Below are 20,000 nucleotides of genomic sequence, written 5' to 3'. Positions count from 1 at the left end.
ATGACATGAAAACGGACGAACGTGGACAGTAAAGACTTTTGCAATGCGCGCGCGCGCACACACACACATACACACACACACACACCGACACCGACACCCACACACACACACACACACACACACACACACACACACACAGTATACTGGATATGGCCTCCTCTCCCCTCCCCCTGCCCCCGACCCCCTGCCAGTACCCGTCATCACAGTTCTGTTCAGTTTCTCAAGGAGGCGTCACAGCGGTCGGGCAAATCCATAATTTTTACAGGCTACACCACATCCGGCCGCTGACCAGCAGCATAACCCAACGCGTCTCATACACGACCACATCCACACCCACAGTAATGTCCAACTTTAGCATCCTGAATCATTGCCCGTAGTGATTACATTTCCATTGTTTGTGGGACGAAAAACGGAAAAAGCAAGATGGTGGCACGCTGCTTTAGTGACTGAATCCTCATCAGAACTGTGTAAAAGACCGTAAAAAATGAGTCGAAAACCATTGAAAATGGGTTACAACGTCTACTAATAGTAATATCGTTTCATACACACACAAAAATTGCCCAAAATAGGTGCGACAATGCAGGATGCTGCGACAGGACTTCACCCACACCCCCTCCTGACAACGACTGGAAGGCCATAATCGGTGAAAACTGACAAAACAAAAGCAAAACAACTTTTAGGTTTTTCGTTGTGTTGAACGACAGAAACCATTTCGAGTATCCGTCAGTTCTGAAGAGCTGACCTTGTAGGCCCACACTCCCAAAGGACGAGTGCAACAGCCGACGGAGTGGTTAATTAACTCACTCAATACGGCCAGTCCTCTCTTCTTCTCTACACAGACCCCTCGGATGTCCAGTGGGTGTCTGAATGACCCAACATTTAGCTTCCGTCGTAAGAATTGTGGTATTCTTTGTCAACATTCACCTCTTCAGTATAAGAGCCTTCCTCTTGCAATATTTTGATGATGGTAATTGGGGTGAAACGCTGTTAACGTCGTCTCTTTCGCCGTTCGTATGGAGAGAGTTAAAGCGATGCACTTTCGATATTAGGGTCCCGGGTTCGAATCCCAGTCACGGAGCCTGGTGGGTAAAGGGTGGAGATTTTTCCCCATCTCCCAGGTCAACAGATGTGCAGACCTGCCAGTGCCTAAACACCCTTCGTGATTACACGCATACAGAAGATCAAATACGCACATTAAAGGTCCTGTAATCCTTGTCAGCGTTCGGTGGGTGATGGAAACAAAAATATACCCGGTACGCATCCTCCCCCCCCCCCCCCCCCACCTCCCTCACCCAACAAGAACAACAACAAAAAAAGGAAAATAACAAACGGAGTATGGCTGCCTACATGGCGGGGATAAAAACGGTAATAAACGTAAAAGCCCATTTGTTTATACGAGTGAACGTGGCAGTTGCAGCCAACGAAGAAGAAGAAAGGCAATATCTACATTTCTTCCACTGTACTATTTCGTTTCGAATACGGAAAAAGTTGTGAACTGGTTAGTAACATTGTAACGTATAACTACACACACACACACACACACACACACACACACACACACACACACACACACACACTGCATTTCTTCCCATCCACTCTTTTATTTACATTCGAGAGGGAACGAAATGTAGAGAGAAGACATTACAAAGTTATCAACCAGTTTACAACTTTTTCCGTCTTCGAAACGAAACTGAATGGAAAGAATACAAGGGAAGAAATGCGGACATTGCCAAGAAGACACTTCCCAAAAGGGCAGTGGAAACAAACACACTCACCTAGCATGCACCGCCCCAAAGACACGTGAAGACTCGATGACTATGCTTTCAGGTCACGTCGACACAGGACACCATCACGACGACAGGACTGCCCACCGCCACCACCATCTTCAACACCACCACCGCCCAGTCCCCAGGTGTTGGCGATGATCTTCCGCTGCCTGCCGTCATCAGTGGGGTGATGATCAGCGTCGCTCTCATCGTTGTCATCATCTACACAGCCATCTGCAGCCACCGTTCTTCCCGGAGCTACCCTCTCTTCAACCACCACCATCAGCAGACGCTGGTGATGGACACGACACTGCAAGAAGAGGAGAATGGTAACGCTGTGGGTTATTGCACCGTCAACAACGCCTTCAACGGAACAGCGTCAGACACAAGACTTCCGAACAACCAACGCTGCACAAGAAGAGACGGTTCATTGTCATCATCCTCGCTAACTGCCTTGAACACAACAGACACCGTTCCGAACAACCAGCGCTACACGACAAGAGACAGATCATCGTCATCCTCCTCCTCCTCGCGAAGCGCCCTGAACAACAGACCAGGGAGGACTGGGGACTGCAGCGCCAGGTGGTCCGGCAGCACGGTCATCACCGTGTGGAACCAGGCCTACGACGAGGAGTCTGACCTCAGCGACAGTCAGAGCGGGGACGACGCGGGGAGTGAGGTCAGCAGTCAGAGGACCTGGCTGCTGGGCAGTGTGGACCGTCTGGACGTCATCCCCGAGGAGAGCGAGGACGCCCTGACCTCCACGTCCCTGCACTGCAGTCCACCCTGCGGCCACCCCTCAAACTGCAGTCCACCCGGCGGCCACCCCTCAAACTGCAGTAGTCCACCCCACCACCCCTTGAACTTCGGTCCACCCCACCACTCCTCAAACTGCAGTAGTCCACCCCGCCACCCCTCAAACTGCAGTCCACCCCACCACCCCTCAAACTGCAGTCCACCCCACCACCCCTCAAACTGCAGTCCACCCCACCACCCCTCAAACTGCAGTCCACCCCGCCACCCCTCAAACTGCAGCCCACCCCGCCACCCTTTACAGCGGGGTGAAGCGGGCATCAGTCGTGAGGTAGTGACCATGACCACACCAGCCCTGCACGGCAGCCCACACCTCCACACTGCACACTCTCCTGCGTCAGTCACAACGCCAGAGTCAGACGAAGAGAGTGAGTCCCAGTTCCATTCCTGCAGCGAAGGGGAAGACTTCGGCACCTTAGGATCAAGAGGCCGCAGGGCCACTAGGTCCTGTGGTCACCAAACACCTCACCATCACCATCATCAACAACCACCACCACCACCACCACCACCGACCTCTGAAGATGAGGTTCTGGAGGTTCAGGAGACGAGTGCGTTGCTGCGTGAGGAAATCAGCAGAGTCAGTTCCGACATCTACCGCATGACTTTCACCACGCCTTCTGATTCTGAGGGCGAGGATGTCGTCAGTGCTGTGGACAGCTGCGGCCGACAGGAAAGCTGTTCTTCAGAAAGAGCACATCAGTCCGTCAGGCCCTTACTGCAAGCTCCACCCAAACCACCCAGAAGATTCATTCGCCTCGCACATCTGTCTCGTGTTGCAAGTGTAGAATGAACACGTGGATATTTTTCAAAATCAGTTCAGTGTTGTTGTTGCTGTTGTTGTTGTTGTTGTTGTTGTTGTTGTTGTCTTTTTCCCAGTGAAACCTGCTTTGGGTTTAGTTCTTGGTATTTTTCGTTTCCATAACCAAAAAAGATTTGGGAGTTAAAAAATAGAACGGGTGGGAAATTTTAACTGTAAATTATGTCGTCGTCAATTCCCACCCCCACCCCCCCCCCCAACCCACCCCTCTCATTCTCTCTGTGGAGGCGAACGGGGACAAAAGCCGAGAGAGAGAGAGAGAGAGAGAGAGAGAGAGAGAGGAGAGAGAGAGAGGTGGGGATGTTTATAAAAGACTATTTAATCACTGATGACACCCATTCACCTGTTGGTGAGTGACGGAGTGAGTGAGTGAGTGAGTGAACAGCGAGCCCAGCTATTTCAGGACAGCATCAGCTGATTGATGTGCAGCGTTATTAGAACTGTCATGCCCAGACAGGAAATCAACGTGGCCATATATAATCCTATCCACCCACAATGGCCAGACAGGAAATCAACGCGGCCATATATAATCCTATCCATCCACAATGCCCAGACAGGAAATCAACGTGGCCATATATAATCCTATCCATCCACAATGCCTGGACAGGAAATCAACGTGGCCATATATAATCCTATCCACCCACAATGCCTGGACAGGAAATCAACGCGGCCATATATAATCCTATCCATCCACAATGCCTGGACAGGAAATCAACGCGGCCATATATAATCCTATCCATCCACAATGCCTGGACAGGAAATCAACGCGGCCATATATAATCCTATCCACCCACAATGCCTGGACAGGAAATCAGCATGGCCATATATAATCCTATCCATCCACAATGCCCAGGACAGGAAATCACGCTGGCCATATATAATCCTATCCACCCACAATGCCTGGACAGGAAATCAACGCGGCCATATATAATCCTATCCACCCACAATGCCCAGACATGAAATCAACGCGGCCATATATAATCCTATCCATCCACAATGTCTGGACAGGAAATCAACGTGGCCATATATAATCCTATCCATCCACAATGTCTGGACATGAAATCAACGCGGCCATATATAATCCTATCCATCCACAACTCGTTGCTTACTTTAGTTCAGTAGACCGGGTGGCTGTGTGCTCTGACTCTTACAGTGGGTTCGATAGATATCTGTCTGCCATTTCTCATATTCCTACTCTACCTTCCCATATCCGCTGTACGTATGCAAGGCCAGTTTATGATGGCGAACAGTTGGTTTGGTTATTGTGTTTCATGTTGGAATGTTACGTTTTAAATCACTTCTGAATCGTTTTTTAATCACTTTGTTTTTTGTGTTTTTTATTTAGCCTCAGATTGGCTATATGTATGAGTGAAATGGGTATCAGATGTAATAAGGAAAACAGTAACACCCTGCAGGAACGCAATACACACATGTATTCTCATACACGCATGTACATACACACACACACACACACACACACACATCCGAGAAACCAGCATGACACAGCTGAACATTCATTTTCGCTGAATTTATTTTCACAAACGAAGAAGATGAAACAGAAGACCAACAATTATTCAGCATTAACATGTGTTGGTGATATTCCGCTCAAACATTATCTTTAGAGCCAGTATGTATACAGGTACCATGTGTCACAAAGACTTATATGACGTCTGTGAAGTGAGATTTTAACTTAAAAAAATGCATAACGTACGTAGGCCTATTCGTTGGCTATTCAGCGTCATTATCTTGCCCATGTGGCTATTTTATGCATTTAAAAAATCTGTTCTTAAAGAATTACTTTGTTTGTAATCAGGTGAGGTCATATCGTCACGATGAGTTTAGTTCAGTATTTGAATATCTTCAGTCGATACTCGAACTTAATGTGCTTCGTTTCAGATATGGTAATATAAGCATGAATTTATTGGTGCGTTTTTAACGTAATGTTATTGGGTTCGTACGCTACACAGTTCTTGTCTTGTATTGATGATTGTCCAGATATAGCATTCATGGGCCGAGCTTTAAGCAATACTTACTATAAAATTAATGCAGAAAGCAGATCTAAATATATGATGTATTCATGAAAGACCATTGCCGTGAATATGTACCTGTCATGCAGTTGCTGGAGTTCTTAAGATAGTCATGCTACACGTGATTTGCATCTGTTCAGTCTACAGGGCCTACATCTTCAATAAAAATCATCATGCACAGTTCTGAACTTGTTTTCTCTGTCAGCAGTGCAAAAGATCTCTCATCAACCTGAGTGTTGGATCCTTTCTCTCTCTCCCTCTGTCCTTCTGTCTGTTGGTGCTCCATGGATCGATGCGGCTATGGGTTCAAACTCCGTCAGAAGCATGAAGAATAAGACTGTAGGAATGTATGGCCAGTCTTTCTGGCTACGTTTTGTTCAGTGTGCAATGATTCAAATGAGATGGCCAGGACCACACAGGCTCAAGCGTCGATCACATCACAGATAAAGCCTAGCTGGAGAGTGTGGTTCAATCTTCCTAACGCTATAGGTGTCTGCATCTTTCGGGCCTGGTTGATGCCAGGGTATGTGTATTATGAAAGACAGCGAATTATCTTAAACCCGGGTGCACCGTCCCACACCAAGACTGATCTCCACAGCATCATCACTGCCACTTGTCTTCACGAGAAAGTCTAGAATTCTGGGCCCTTTATGCCCAGCTGTCATGGTGACCTCAGCAGTGGTTTTTCTTCTATTCCCATCTTCCTCTCTCTTTCTCTTGCACACACACACACACACACGCACACACACGCAGACACATACACGCGCACACGTACACACACACGAATGATGAATACAAAAAAAAACAACCCACCCTGACATTCATGAAGACAAGATTTCTTTATTCGACAAAGAACATCAGCCCTACATTTAACGCCCTTAAATTAAAAACAGCAAACATGACTTTGTTTAAAAAAAAAATTCATAACAAGATTCGAAAAAAGAAGTAAGTTTAAAACACCACCACCTTAGGAAAAACAGAAAGAAAAAAAGGATGAAGATTACTGATCGCTGAACATTGATACCGAAGTAAACTAACTCCAGCGGAGTCTGTTCCAGTCTTTTACATGCGCAATAGCATTGTGCCCAAAGCGTTGGACTTTCAATCTGGGGGTCCCGGGTTCGAATCTCGGTAACAGCGCCTGGTGGGAAAAGGGTGGAGACCTGTTTGTGCCTGAACCCCCTTCGTGTTAATACGCACGCAGAAGATCAAATGTGCGCGTTAAAGATCCTGTAATCCATGGAAACAAGAACATATCCTGTAAAAGAAAAAACAAATAATTTTTTTTTTAAAGAAAAAAGAACACACCCAGCATACACATCTCTAAAAATGGAGAATGGCTGCCTACATTATGGGGTAAATGAATAAAACGGTCATAATGTAAAAATGTTACATGTCTGTCGGCATGTGTGACTGAAACCTGACTGAATGACAAAGGAAACGAATGCCAAGACGAGCGCCCAAATAGCAGCTGTCAGTTGGCTCTACCTAGGTAGGAAGCCTGTTGTGCAAGTGACTCTGTGTTTGTAAAGCGCCTGGAGCTTGGTCTCCAACCTAGGATAGGGGCTTGATAAGTATCCATATCATCATCATCTTCTTTCTCCCTGCTGTCAGTTTCATCAGGTTCTTTTCAGACAGCTCAAAGGAGGGGTTGAAATAAAATGAAAAGTACTCTGAAATGAAAAGGCAATGTTGTTTTCTTTTTATGGAAGAAGAAAAATATCATCATCATCTTCTTTCTCCCTGCTGTCAGTTTCATCAGGTTCTTTTCAGACAGCTCAAAGGAGGGGCTGAAATAAAATGAAAGGTACTCTGAAAGGAAAAGGCAATGTTGTTTTCTTTTAATGGAAGAAGAAGAAGAAAAAACGGGAAAGAAAAAGCTCAAGCTGAGCATCCATTAGAGTTCAATTTTTGTCTTTCTTCTTCTTTAGGATTGGTTTTTTTTATATTTTTTTTTTTACTATATTTATTTATTTATCTATTCATTCATTTATCTGTTTATTCATTCATTTAGTTAGTTAGCATCAGTTATTGATTCATTCATCCATCATTAAGTTTGTTGTTTAGTTTCCTTTCATTTTTTAACAAGACTTTTGACTCAAGCAAATTCCTTTCACAATACATTTTTTTCACACACCCTTGGTTTGAGTTGACTGGAAAAAAACCCAACAACAACAACAACAACAAAAAACAACAACAACAAAACCAACAACAAACTCTCTGATGAATCATCTTGCTGCAATGTAACCTGTTTTGTGTTGTTTTATACTGTGCTGTATAATTCTTCAGCCACAGCAAATTTCTCGCACAGAATTTGGGCTGCTCTCCCCATGGAGCGTGTGCTGCCATAACCTGGTGCAACACTTTAAAAAAAAACAACCTCTCTCTTTAACCCTTTCACCGCCAAACTCGCATTTATGCACAGGCGTGGTAGAGGACCCATGTCACTGAAAGGTGACCATTCACTGGTCTGTTATCCATGAACCTACTGCTCTTAATGTTCAGTGGTAGGATAGGCCGTATTTTCTATTCATCGCAGAAGGAATCCCCAGCTATTCTTAGCCACTGTCTTTTCTGTGTTTGTACCACAAGGGAATTTTGTACTCTAAATTGACTGGCGGTGAAAGGGTTAAGTGAACGTCTTTTCTTATCATAGTGCATTTTTCTTCACAATATGATTTACACTCACAAAAGGACCATAAACAAACATGATTTCATTAATTTGCAGTGTTACGTCACATCATGATTTTGTGTAAAACTGTTACATACAAATCTTTACACATTGACACCTTTGTGCACCACAATCCAAGTATTGACCAGATTTACACAGCATGCCAAGGAAACATCAACCACAAAACCATAGCAATCTGACACAGTGTAGACACACAAACCCTTGAAAACAATGAAACAAGATATCACACTGATATGTCCAATAGGGGAGACCAGGGCAGGTTGAGACACAAACGGGATTTTTGCCTCAAAATCAAACAATAACAAACACATCGCACAGGAATTAAGCTCCAAAAGGAACTAAAATAATTTCCTGGGATTTCTACACAAGAAACAAATGAAAAAAAGTGCAACACTTTTGATTTAACAAATGATTAAACTCATTAACCAAGTCTGCAGCAGGTTGAGACACTCGAAAGGCAGGCAAGAAAGTGAGACACATGAAATACCAATCTCTCTCTAACACTGATATTCAATGACAGAGCCTTGAAAATTCTTTAAATTCAAGATTCAATGTTTGTTTTATAAAAAAACAACAACAAAAAACCAAAAAAAACCCCAAAAAACAACAAAAAACAAACAAACAAACAAACCCCCCCCCAAAAAAAACCACACCCCAACAAGTTATGTAGAGTCAGAGATCTGAGAAGGTTAACCAGACGGGCAGGTTGAGACATTGAACAGACAAGGAGTTTTTTTTCCAAGAAAAATGTCAATTACTGCATCATTTTAGTATAAATAATATATTTTACTGTTCTGGTAAAAGTACTTTATATATATATATATATATATATATATATATATATACATATACATGCAGCCGTGTTATGAACTGACTGGTTCTAATAGGGGACGGTACAAAAGAACTAACTGAATGATGATTTACTGTATGAAAGGATAGACAAGAATTCCCGTGCACAGGCCAGGAACATATAGAGGCCAGTCACAAATGGGTTTTTCTATTGTTTAATTTACAATAGTTATAAGAACATAAGAAAAGAAGACAAATGAGAGAAGAATAGAAGAAGACAGTGCCTGGAATGACACAAACAAATGTCATTAGCACAACATGTCGGCACAAGTGAATATTAAAGCACATGTATACATATTACATGGAAAGACTATCACTCGGGTTTGGGATAAGCAACAACATAATGCATATGTGTGAAGACCAAATGCTGATATCAAATGACATTTCTAATACATTTAAATAGTGCAGTTAAAGTGATTGAAGCTATGCTGGTTTAGTGAAAGTACACTGACAGTATAGATTAGGCAAAGCTTATACTGTGTCAAAGTGACTCGAGTGAATCAGTTTATCATGTAGCACTATACTGGAGTAAGCGGTATAGGAGAGGGCATGATTTTAACCATTAAGTAGTGAAGGACTTACACAAGTTATCCGTTGCATCAAAGCCAAATATTAACATAACTAAGCTTGTACTCAACATTTAAATCTCCTCCGCCAAAGCGGGATAAGGAACATAACCTTCATCAGTGACAGCAAATGAGAAAGAATGCATCATATGCACTCACTAGAACATTCTCGAACAAACTATCAGTGTCCAGAGACGTCACTGACTGTGATGTTAAGAAGAATTAAATGGAATACTGCTACGAGCATATGACGACGTGGCGATTTTCTAGATCAATCATAGCCGAACTGTGACAACATGTCAAAGAAATAACTGAACAATGAATTATCAACATATTCATATAAACACAAGAACTGTGTCAAACAATACAATTTACAAATCATCAGCACATTCTACATGGGGTACTTACAGTGATAGGTAGCGAGATGTCAGCTGTTGTGGGAACAAACGACACACACTGCTTGCGACGCAGCAAGAGAGCGCGGCTCTGGTCTGATGACTGACCAGGTATGAAGTGACCACTGAGTGGGTACTCAGTCTCTTTATGCAAGTTAAGCAGACTGCAAAGACAATCGTGTGTGCTGAAAAGCAGATCGGCTCAAATCAGGCCAAATCCTACCAGAACTTTACTGTTACAAGGTGTTCAGTGATAGATTTCTAAACGATTCCTGAACCAATTTATGTTGGATAAGCTGCAAAAGAAAGAGCTGAACGCCTACTTTCTAATGAGTATAAAATGAAGTGTTGATTATCTAAGATGAATTTATTATCTTAATTTATGTCATCAGAACAGGGTCAGTTTTAACGAGCTCATCGTGGAAAATTACAAACCGCGTTAAATCAATTTAACGTAGGCAAACATAAATGGAATAGATTTAAAGATGGAATTGAGACGATTCTGCCACTATATAATCCTTGTAGTTTACTGATCCGACAAAAGAGATATTAATGAAATACGGTGGAGCAGAAACACAGATTCCAGCTCAGCCAATAGCGTACAGCATTCGAGCAGTGAGGAGGCTGTCTGGTGAGGAGGACGAAATGATGTAAACGGCTTAGCATCAGTTGAAATCTTTTGACTGATGAACGATTAACTGAAATCAAGCACGCTTCTAACTGATTAAAGTGTGTGTGTAAGCACAACACATATAATATTGCAGTGAACGATACAGAGACTTGATTTAATAGATGATTAGGGAGTAAGTTTAGAATGGGCTTTGCATTCAAACCCGGAATGGCGTCACACATTCTGTACGAGGACCAGCTGGTGGTTGCGAAAAATGGCATCTGCTACAGCTCAGCTTTCGGCTTGTGCTCGAGTTGAACTATGGTTATTTGCAGCCAGCTAAGCGCTTGGCTACACACACACACACACACATATATATATATATATATATATACACATCATGTAACAAACGACTGGAAATGATTCAGTACATAAATATGTGGTCATCACAGAATCAGAGTTGGTTGTGATGACTGCTTTGCGGATATGTGTTTGCACATTTAACACAGCTCAAAATGTGACTTAAATCAGCCTCACCCACTGTGACTCCAGAAAAAATACAATAAATCATGGTTCTTTCAAACAACAAACATCAGAATTATGAAATAATTCAGAATCATATCCATGAGAACATGTATATGCGCAAAAGCAAGCCTGTTTTTGTGATTAAGTATCTGGGCGGAATTAAAAAATGGTGACCTATATCCTTTTAAAATATAGTATATAAAACTGAATATACATGCACTGGTGATCAAATAAACATGTTCTTCCATCACTTATAAACAAAGACCAAAGAAGGTTTCATGGATGACCAATCAATTGGTCTGATTGATTGTCACATCATTAGTTATTGATTGTCACATCATTAGTTATTGATTGTCACATCATTAGTTATTGATTGTCACATCATTAGTTATTGATTGTCACATCATTAGTTATCTAAATAAAGAAAAATGACCTGGTTTTCTGCTTTGACCAGACTTAAAAAAAAGCATTTGTTTCACTCGATTGGCAATTTATGTTTAAAGGTGTGCATGCTTTTGGATTTGAACCAGATTTCTGTCAGTGGATAAGTGCTTCCTACAAGAATATTGAATCAGCTGTTGCTCTGAATGGTGTTTTTGAGAACATGAACTTTTATTCCGAACAAAACTGGTTAAACAGTTACTCATTCACAGAATCACTTCAAAAAGGAACTCTCATACTCACAAAAACAAAGAATACTCACTCTGTTAAACAATGATAAAAATCTGGACAGAGACAAACTAAACAACTGGAGACCCACAATCGTAACCATCTCCGACAACAAAATATTAGCAAAGGCTTTAGCAGAGTGACTCAGTAAAGTAATACATAAATTAGTAAATGAGGATCAGATGGGATTTATTAAAGGCAGAAATATTGCAGCAGTCATAAGAACAACAGATGATGTAATTAACTAGCTAGATAAAACAAAATCAAATGGGCTACCTACTTGCCACTGACTGCTCCAAAGCCTTTGATTCCAGATCTAAAACATTTATGCTTCACATGTTTGATGTGTTTGGATTTGGAGCCAATTTTCCAAAAATGGATTTATGTTTTAAATAATGGGATTTTACGGTGGTTGATTTTTAAGCCTTTCAATGTTTCAAGAGGTATTCGACAAGGCTGTCCTTTCTCTCCTCTTACTTTTGTTCTGGCAGAACTACTTGCCATTAAAATTAGAAATAGTGCTATATAGGTATACAACCACCCATTTTTCCAGAGATGCAGTTCCTATAAAATTAAAGCAAATGGCTGATGACACAACATTGTTCTTCAAAGATACAAAAGATATCACTAAATCCCTAGAAATGTTCAAATGGTTTGAAAGCTTTTCAGGTCTAATTAATTTTCTGAAAATGAAGGTGCTAAAAACTGGTAATAAAATGACAAGGAACATAAAAAATTATTAGTCTCAGTGGTAAATAACATTAAAATTCTAGGTATTTGTTATGAGTCAATTAAGATAGCAAAAAATACTGAAGAAAATTGGACACACAGACAAGAACACATGAAGCACTGATTAAAAGAATGGAGTAAAAGAGACATTAATATACAAGGGAAAGTCCTAATAAGAAAGACATTTTTATTTAGTCAATTTATTTATATAATGCAATCCATTCGTCTTCCAAAAATCCTACACACTGCTAATACTTACTTATATAAATTCCTTTGGCAGTAAAGATACAGCAATAAAACTGCATTTGAAAAAAGTAAAAAGAAAGGTAATTGAGGCTGATTACAAAGAGGGAGGACTTAACAAGGTGAATAAGATCAGCTTACAAAAATATTTAAAATTACAATGGATAGGAAAGCTGTTTGATACCACAGAACACCAAAACTGGTGTGCAATACCAAAAGGGGATATTGGTAAACTAATAAAACATGACAATACCTGTCATATCAACTGGAAATCAGAAAGAAAAAAAAAATGAATGGCATAGACAGAACTGAGAACGATTTCTGGAAAGATGTCATAAGTTACTTAGAAAACAAACTTACTTAGTAAATCAAACTAACTACTTGAAAGATGTCATAACTTACTTAGAAAACAAACTTACATATTAAATCAAACTAACTTCCGAACTCAGCTACTGTTCAATAACTCACTTATAGAAAAAAACAACACTTTTTTTTTCAGTCCTGGCAAAGTAATGGAATTGAACAAGTTAAAACACATCATTCATCAAACAGAAAACAGATGATCAACTTTAAATGAGATACATAATTGGCCCAAACCAACCCAAAAACAATACTTGAATACAACGTTGTAGTCCACTCTATCCCACATCACTGGCTTCAGTGGATAAAAAGAGGAGACAGACACACAGACGAACAGATAAATGATCGAAAAGAACTCAGCACCAAGCCAAAGAATATAAAGAAAATGCTAACAGCTCTCTATTTTTGGCGCAGAAAATTTGGATTCGATTCATATAAATCAACATAGCCAAGAGCAACAGAAATCACAAAAGAAACAAGTTTAAGAGCTCTGCACTGGAAAATTCTACACAACATCTACCCAACAAACATATAGTTCTAAATAAAATGAAAAGAAAATAGCAAATCTATTGTAGTGACACAGTTGACAACATGGAACACTTTTTTTGTGACTGCCCAGTTGCACAGGACTTTGGGACATACATGGAAAAGACAATCCATCAAAAATTAGACATGAAGTCCAAATTATCAGCTTCAGATATATATATTCTTGCTGTCCAAAATTCCTCTCAGCTCAAGAAAAACTACCAATATATCAATCCTGTTATCGTAGTTGGAAAAATGTGAATAAGCATCATTAAAAAAACTGAATCTTTCTCGCCTCTACATTGATTTTTGATTGGGAAATGATTCTCAGAAGCTGACCAAGCTGGCAGACGGAAAAAAAGAAAAAAGTTTGATCATGGCCTTTTTCCAAGATCACAAGACCAAAAAAAAAGTCACAGAATGAGAGAGGGGGAGGGGGAGAGAGAGAGGAGGAGGAGGAGGAGAAAGAGGGAGAGACAGAGAGGGGTTAGGTGGGTGCCCGTGTGTTTATGACCACCCTTGACTGTTACAACCACCCTCAATACGCTCAACATTACTTCTGCAGGTGTGGACATGATGCCTTATCATGGTGTCACCATCATGACATTACTGACACCATTATAAACGTTACAATCACCCTCTTCCTTGCAATGAAGATGATGCAGTATCTAAGCTTGTGATGTGCTGATTCTGTCATAAAGCTTGAGGTATGCTGTTTTTTCATAAAGCTTGTGGTGTGCTTGTTCTTTCACGAAGCGTGTGATGTGCTTGTTCTTTCATAAAGCTTGTGGTGTGCTAATTCTGTCATAAAGCTTGTAGCATGCTATTTTATCATGAAACTTGTGATGTGCTAATTCTTCCATAACGCTGGTGATGTGCTAATTTTTTCAACAACAAAAACTGTACATTCATATGTCAATCTGACATGATAGCATATTCCATGAACAACAAATAATGCTGGATAAGTACGCGCACATACAAAATGTCAAAATACTATACAAGTGATTCTTTTCAAACACACATGTAAACAAAACCTCATAACGACTACACATACACACACAAACACAATGTCAACATCTGCGGAACTTCATGCAAAAAAGAACTGATTATCCATGAAAATATGCACAAACAACTGCCATAACAAATGAGTACTGTTGATATTTATGCTATGTTTAAGTCGTTGCATTAAATGTGGCTGCAGGTGCTGCTGTATCTGATGAAACACATGGTGTTGAGGATTATGCCATGTTGAAATCCTCGCATGAATCTGGCTCCATGGCACAGCTAAAATACGAATGGAATGAGGGCTTTTCTATCTTTTGGGTAGTCCTCAAACTTTTCCTGGTACCACCTGCAAACAGATCAGTTTTACTGTCAGTTAATCAGCAATCCAATGTTCGTCTGTATGCATGAGCATGCATAAGTTAATCAACAACCCAATGTTCGTCTGTATGCATGAGCATGCACAACTTAATCAGTAACCCAATACTTGTCTGTATGCATGAGTGTGTGCATGTACACACATGCACACTAAAGAGTAATTACCCAGTTACATACAAAGACAAGGAGTCAATGAAAGGACAGAAAAGTGGAAAAACAGACAAAACTGAGCCACAAATGTAGGACAGGTCAGGAAAACCAAGATGGCTGCCGGAAATATGCTATAGCCAAGTGGTTAAAACATTGGACTTTCAATCTGAGGGTCCCGGGTCCAAATCTCAGTAACAGTACCTGGTGGGTAAAGGGTGGAGGCTTTTCCAATCTCCAAGGTCAACATATGTGCAGACCTGCTTGTGCCTGAACCCTCTTCATGTACATACGCATGCTGTAATCCATGTCAGTGTTCGGCTGATTATGGAAACAAGAACATACCCAGCATGCACACCCCTGAAAACAGAGTATGCCTGCCTACATGGTGGGGTAAATAAATAAAAACGGTCATGCACGTAAAATGTTTCATGTCTATCTGAGTGTGTATGTATACGTGCCTGAAATCTGACTGAATGATGCAGAAAATGAATGATGAGCACCCAACGGCAGCTGTCATTATTAGGGGGCCTTGAATGTGGTGTCCAACATTTGTTGGGATCTGAGCACACACGACTGAACACCACCTAAGTGACTTGGCGGCAGTGCAGGGTCTCCTCTAGTGTATGGCCTTCTGACAACCTCTCCACTGCTAGTGCTGAAACTGCAGCAGAAGAACCTGGGTGTGGATGTGTGGGGAGGGTTGGGGATGTGGGGGAATTGGGATGAGTGGTGTGGAGTTATGCCACTGAAGACTGACAGCAAAAAAAAAAAAAAACAAAAAAAAACCAATACAAAGAACCCCAAACCTCAAGACAGGTAAGGCCAGACATCAATGTGTCACCGACGGGTGAAATAGCCGAGTGGTTAAAGCGCTGTACTTTCAATCTGAGGGTTCTGGGTTCGAATCTCAGTAACAGCACCTGGTGGGTACAGGGTGGAGATTCACCGCGATCTCTCAGGTAAACATATGTGCAGACCTGCTAGTGCCTGAACCCCTTTTGTGTGTATACGCAAGCAGAAGATCAAAAACGCATATTAAAGATCCTGTAATCTATGTCAGTGTTCAGTGGGTTATGGAAACAAGAACATACCCAGCATTCACACCCCTGAAAACGGAGTATGTCTGCCTACGTGGCAGGGCGAAAACAGTCATTTGTGTACATATGAGTGAACGTGTGAGTTGCAGCCCACAAATGAAGAAGAAGAAGAAGAAAAAATGTGTCACCTGTGGTGCTGACAAGCCCGGGGTCCGATGTTGCAGACAGTGAAGACAGCAAAAGCCAAGGCGGGCAGGGTGCCGCACATGACGGCAAAGCCCGTCCACTCCAGACACTCCCCAAAAAAGTTGGCTCCTGACACATACTGGAACATTCCCCCTGCACACAACAGTATCCATTGTGTAGTTTCTTTCGCTGGTGGTGTGACTGACGACTCTTCCTTCCAATGCCCCACCGCTCCACTGTTGGTGAGAAGAATGAGAAAGAACCAATATCAATCTACCGCGTGTGACAGCTGCTGACAGGCACTTGAATGTTTCACTGCTTTGAATACACTCAGCAGTATCAGCAGCTCAAGGAGGCGTCACTGCATTCGGTCAAATCCATATACGCTACAGCTTTGCCATTTTTCAAAAATAATTCAAAGCAAACAGCTTCTCAAAACTAAAAGAGTAGTCATCCTTGAATGATTCTGAGTAATCTTAAAATATATGATTTGGCATATATTGGATTATCATGTGATTTTATCTAAACTACTGTCACATATATGAATAAACAGATTTACTTGCCCGTTACATTCCTGGCAAAAACAATTTCTGACTCTCACGAAAACTGCTGTGCTGATTTATCCTTTTTCCAAACTTTCAACATGCACTAGAAAGGTTCCAGGGAATCAGACAAAAAGCATATTATAAACCAACAGAAAAGCCGCCCAAGCCTGGATATATATTCGGTTTTTTTTTTGTTTGTTGTTTTTTTGTGTTTTTTTCCCCTTGTACACAAGGTTATATTTTGACTTTTCACGACATCAATGTGATTCAACATTCACATAGCAAAACATTTGGTCCATCAATGATCATCGAAAAAAAAAAAAAAAAAAAAATCATTAATTTGTTGAGATACAAGGGTTATTTTTCAATATGATAATACTTATAATAGTAATAATAAGATGAAGAACAATAACAAATAATAAAGAACAAGATAAACAAGATACCAAATGTCACATCATGGCATGTATACATGTTGAAATAGCTTCAAGGAGCACCAGTTTTTTTTTGTTTGTTGTTGTTGTTGTTTTTGGATATATATTTGTCACTGTGTAATCTTTTCCAGGCTCCGGACAGATGAAAGACCCTCTCCTGAAATACTATGGTCCTTGAACTGATAAATGTATTTTGTATTTGTATTTCTTTTTTATCACAACAGGTTTCTCTGTGTGAAATTCGGGCTACTCTCCCCAGGGAGAGCGCGTCGCTATACTACAGCGCCACCCATTTTTTTTTCCTGCGTGCAGTTTTATTTGTTTTTCCTATTGAAGTGGATTTTTCAACAGAATTTTGCCAGGAACAACCCTTTTGTTGCCGTGGGTTCTTTTACGTGCGCTAAGTGCATGCTGCACACGGGACCTCGGTTTATCGTCTCATCCGAATGACTAGCATCCAGACCACCACTCAAGGTCTAGTGGAGGGGGAGAAAATATCGGCGGCTGAGCCGTGATTCGAACCAGCGCGCTCAGATTCTCTCGCTTCCTAGGCGGACGCGTTACCTCTAGGCCACCACTCCACAAATGGGGACCACATATTTTAACTGAATTAACATCTGTAGCATAAAAAAAAATGTATTTTCTGAACTGATTTTCCTTAATTCTTTACCAAAGTCTACTCTTTTCCTGCTTCAAACCTCCAGTTCAAGTTACACCAGTGACAGACAAGGAAATGAGAAGATTTATGACTTAAGACAGCATAATTACTCCTGGACTCACCACGGGGAATCTTGTACCCTTTCTCTCCTTCTTTCCTCAAGTTCCTCAGAATGTGGTCAGAATGGATGTTGATCAACATTCCTGACAGGAACGTCATTATGCCTGCAATATATATAAAAAAATAAAAATACAAAAAGAGAAAAAAAAGGTTAAGAAAAAAACCCAAAAAGCTCAATCACTCCTGCAAGAAAAGCTACCAGGGCAATCCTTCCTGGCTTGGTGATTTTGCACTTCTGCACCAATCTTGTATTTATTTGAAAAAGGAAAAAACTCAATAAACAGTGTCACAGATCTGTTTTGTCTCTAAGCAGGAAACTTTCAATGCACTACAGGTAATTTTTTAATGTTTAATATTTAAAAAAAAATTTTTAATTTAATTTTTAAATTCCACTTTTTTTTTCTTTTTTTTTTACTTTCTTGTTCATATGTCCTTAACAGTCTCTCCCACCCCCTTCCCTCACTCCTGCCCTCTCACCCCCCCCTGCCCAACTTTTTACCCTTTCCCCTCCCCCTTCCCTTTCAGAGCCCTTTCTTTCCTTCACACACTCACACTGACAGTTCTACTCACCCTTCTTGGTTTTTTTGTGTCCTTTCCTGTGACTTCTCATCACTTTCCTTTCCTGAACTTTACTACTCTCTCTCCCTCTCTGTCTGTATCTTTCTGTCTGTCACTCACTCATTTCATTTGCCTGAAGAAGAGCCTGTGGCTCGATACGTCGCCTCTTTTATCCCATGTAAGTCGACTTTTACCAAGATTCTTTTAGTCTACCTCTTGCTGCACTACTGGTACTTCCCCTTCCCTCTTCTCATCCTTCACCCCCCAACACTCCACCCCCTACACACACATCATGCATGTCTGCTTCACATTTTATGTTCATCAATGGCTGCTAGGACATTATCAAATAATCATCAAGCAAAAATGAAGACCACTATCTTCAGTACTTCTGTTTTGAACTTGAAGCACACAGAAAAATGTTTTCATGCTGTTGTTTCTTTACCTCTTATATCATTTATTCACTTTCCCCAAACAAACTTAGCTATGAATGGAAAAGAAGAATAATTGAAAACTTTTAATGTGTAACGACATAAAATCAGAATTTCTGCACTGGTACGCAATGGCTTACACATATGGGTGTTTCCAATACTCTCTTTTCTACCAAGATCTGTATTACAAGGGAAAACTTTGCGATGAGCTGCTCACATGGGGCCGCTCAGGGGGCCCAGTGGTCAGTGTCCAGCCTATGGCATTGTCTGTCTGGCCTCCCAGCATCCATTGCAGCCCCATATATATCGAGCCTACACTGTGGGTTTCATCGCTCGGCTTAATAGCCATCACTGATCTCAGTGGGATTGTAATGACTGGAAAACAGACTAAGGGGAAGTCAATCAATGACTAAACTTCTTATAAGGAAATCACTACATGGAACTATCTCTCTCTCTGAGTCCTCCTTTCTTTTATGCTTCAAAGGTTTACAGACTCATAGAAAAGTAGAACAAAGTCTAAAACAGATACAAAATGGAACTAAGTAAAAAGAAAAAAAAGAAAAAAGAAAAAAAAAAAAATGAAGATAGAACTATTTCTATCATCCAAGGAGATTTTGGGGTGTTTTTTAAATCTTTTTTTTTTAAGTTGGATGCCATAGTCAGCAAAAACATAAATTTGCCATTGAGGGTGGATCATTTTTTTAAATAAAAAGGTTATTTCAAACACACAGAGAAACACCCATTCACACACTCGCATGTGCTCACACACATTTATATTCACATACACACTCAAATGAACATACAATCACAAATACACGAACACACACACACTCGCAGAAGTATCTTCACATGCATACTCACATCAAACACACACACACACACACACACACACACACACACACACACACACACATAAATACA

The 20,000-nt window shown here is 41.0% G+C and overlaps 1 protein-coding gene across 1 annotated transcript in view; it reads right to left on the bottom strand.

Moving 5' to 3' along the window:
- Positions 1-6,291: 6,291 nt before the first annotated feature.
- The window catches only part of LOC143295802 (3-oxo-5-alpha-steroid 4-dehydrogenase 1-like), a 15,263-nt gene continuing 1,554 nt past the window's right edge, over positions 6,292-20,000 (bottom strand). The window contains exons 3-5 of the mRNA XM_076607429.1: positions 18,096-18,197; positions 16,342-16,492; positions 6,292-14,937 (exon numbers count right to left, since the gene is read on the bottom strand). Coding sequence (XP_076463544.1) covers positions 14,871-14,937; positions 16,342-16,492; positions 18,096-18,197 — 320 coding nt within the window. The 3' untranslated portion in view covers positions 6,292-14,870. The remainder of the gene's footprint in view (positions 14,938-16,341; positions 16,493-18,095; positions 18,198-20,000) is intronic.

This window comes from Babylonia areolata, chromosome 21 (genome assembly GCF_041734735.1).
Source record: "Babylonia areolata isolate BAREFJ2019XMU chromosome 21, ASM4173473v1, whole genome shotgun sequence".
NCBI classification, from domain to species: Eukaryota; Metazoa; Mollusca; class Gastropoda; order Neogastropoda; family Buccinidae; genus Babylonia; species Babylonia areolata.
This window is presented reverse-complemented; position numbering and strand designations above follow the sequence as displayed.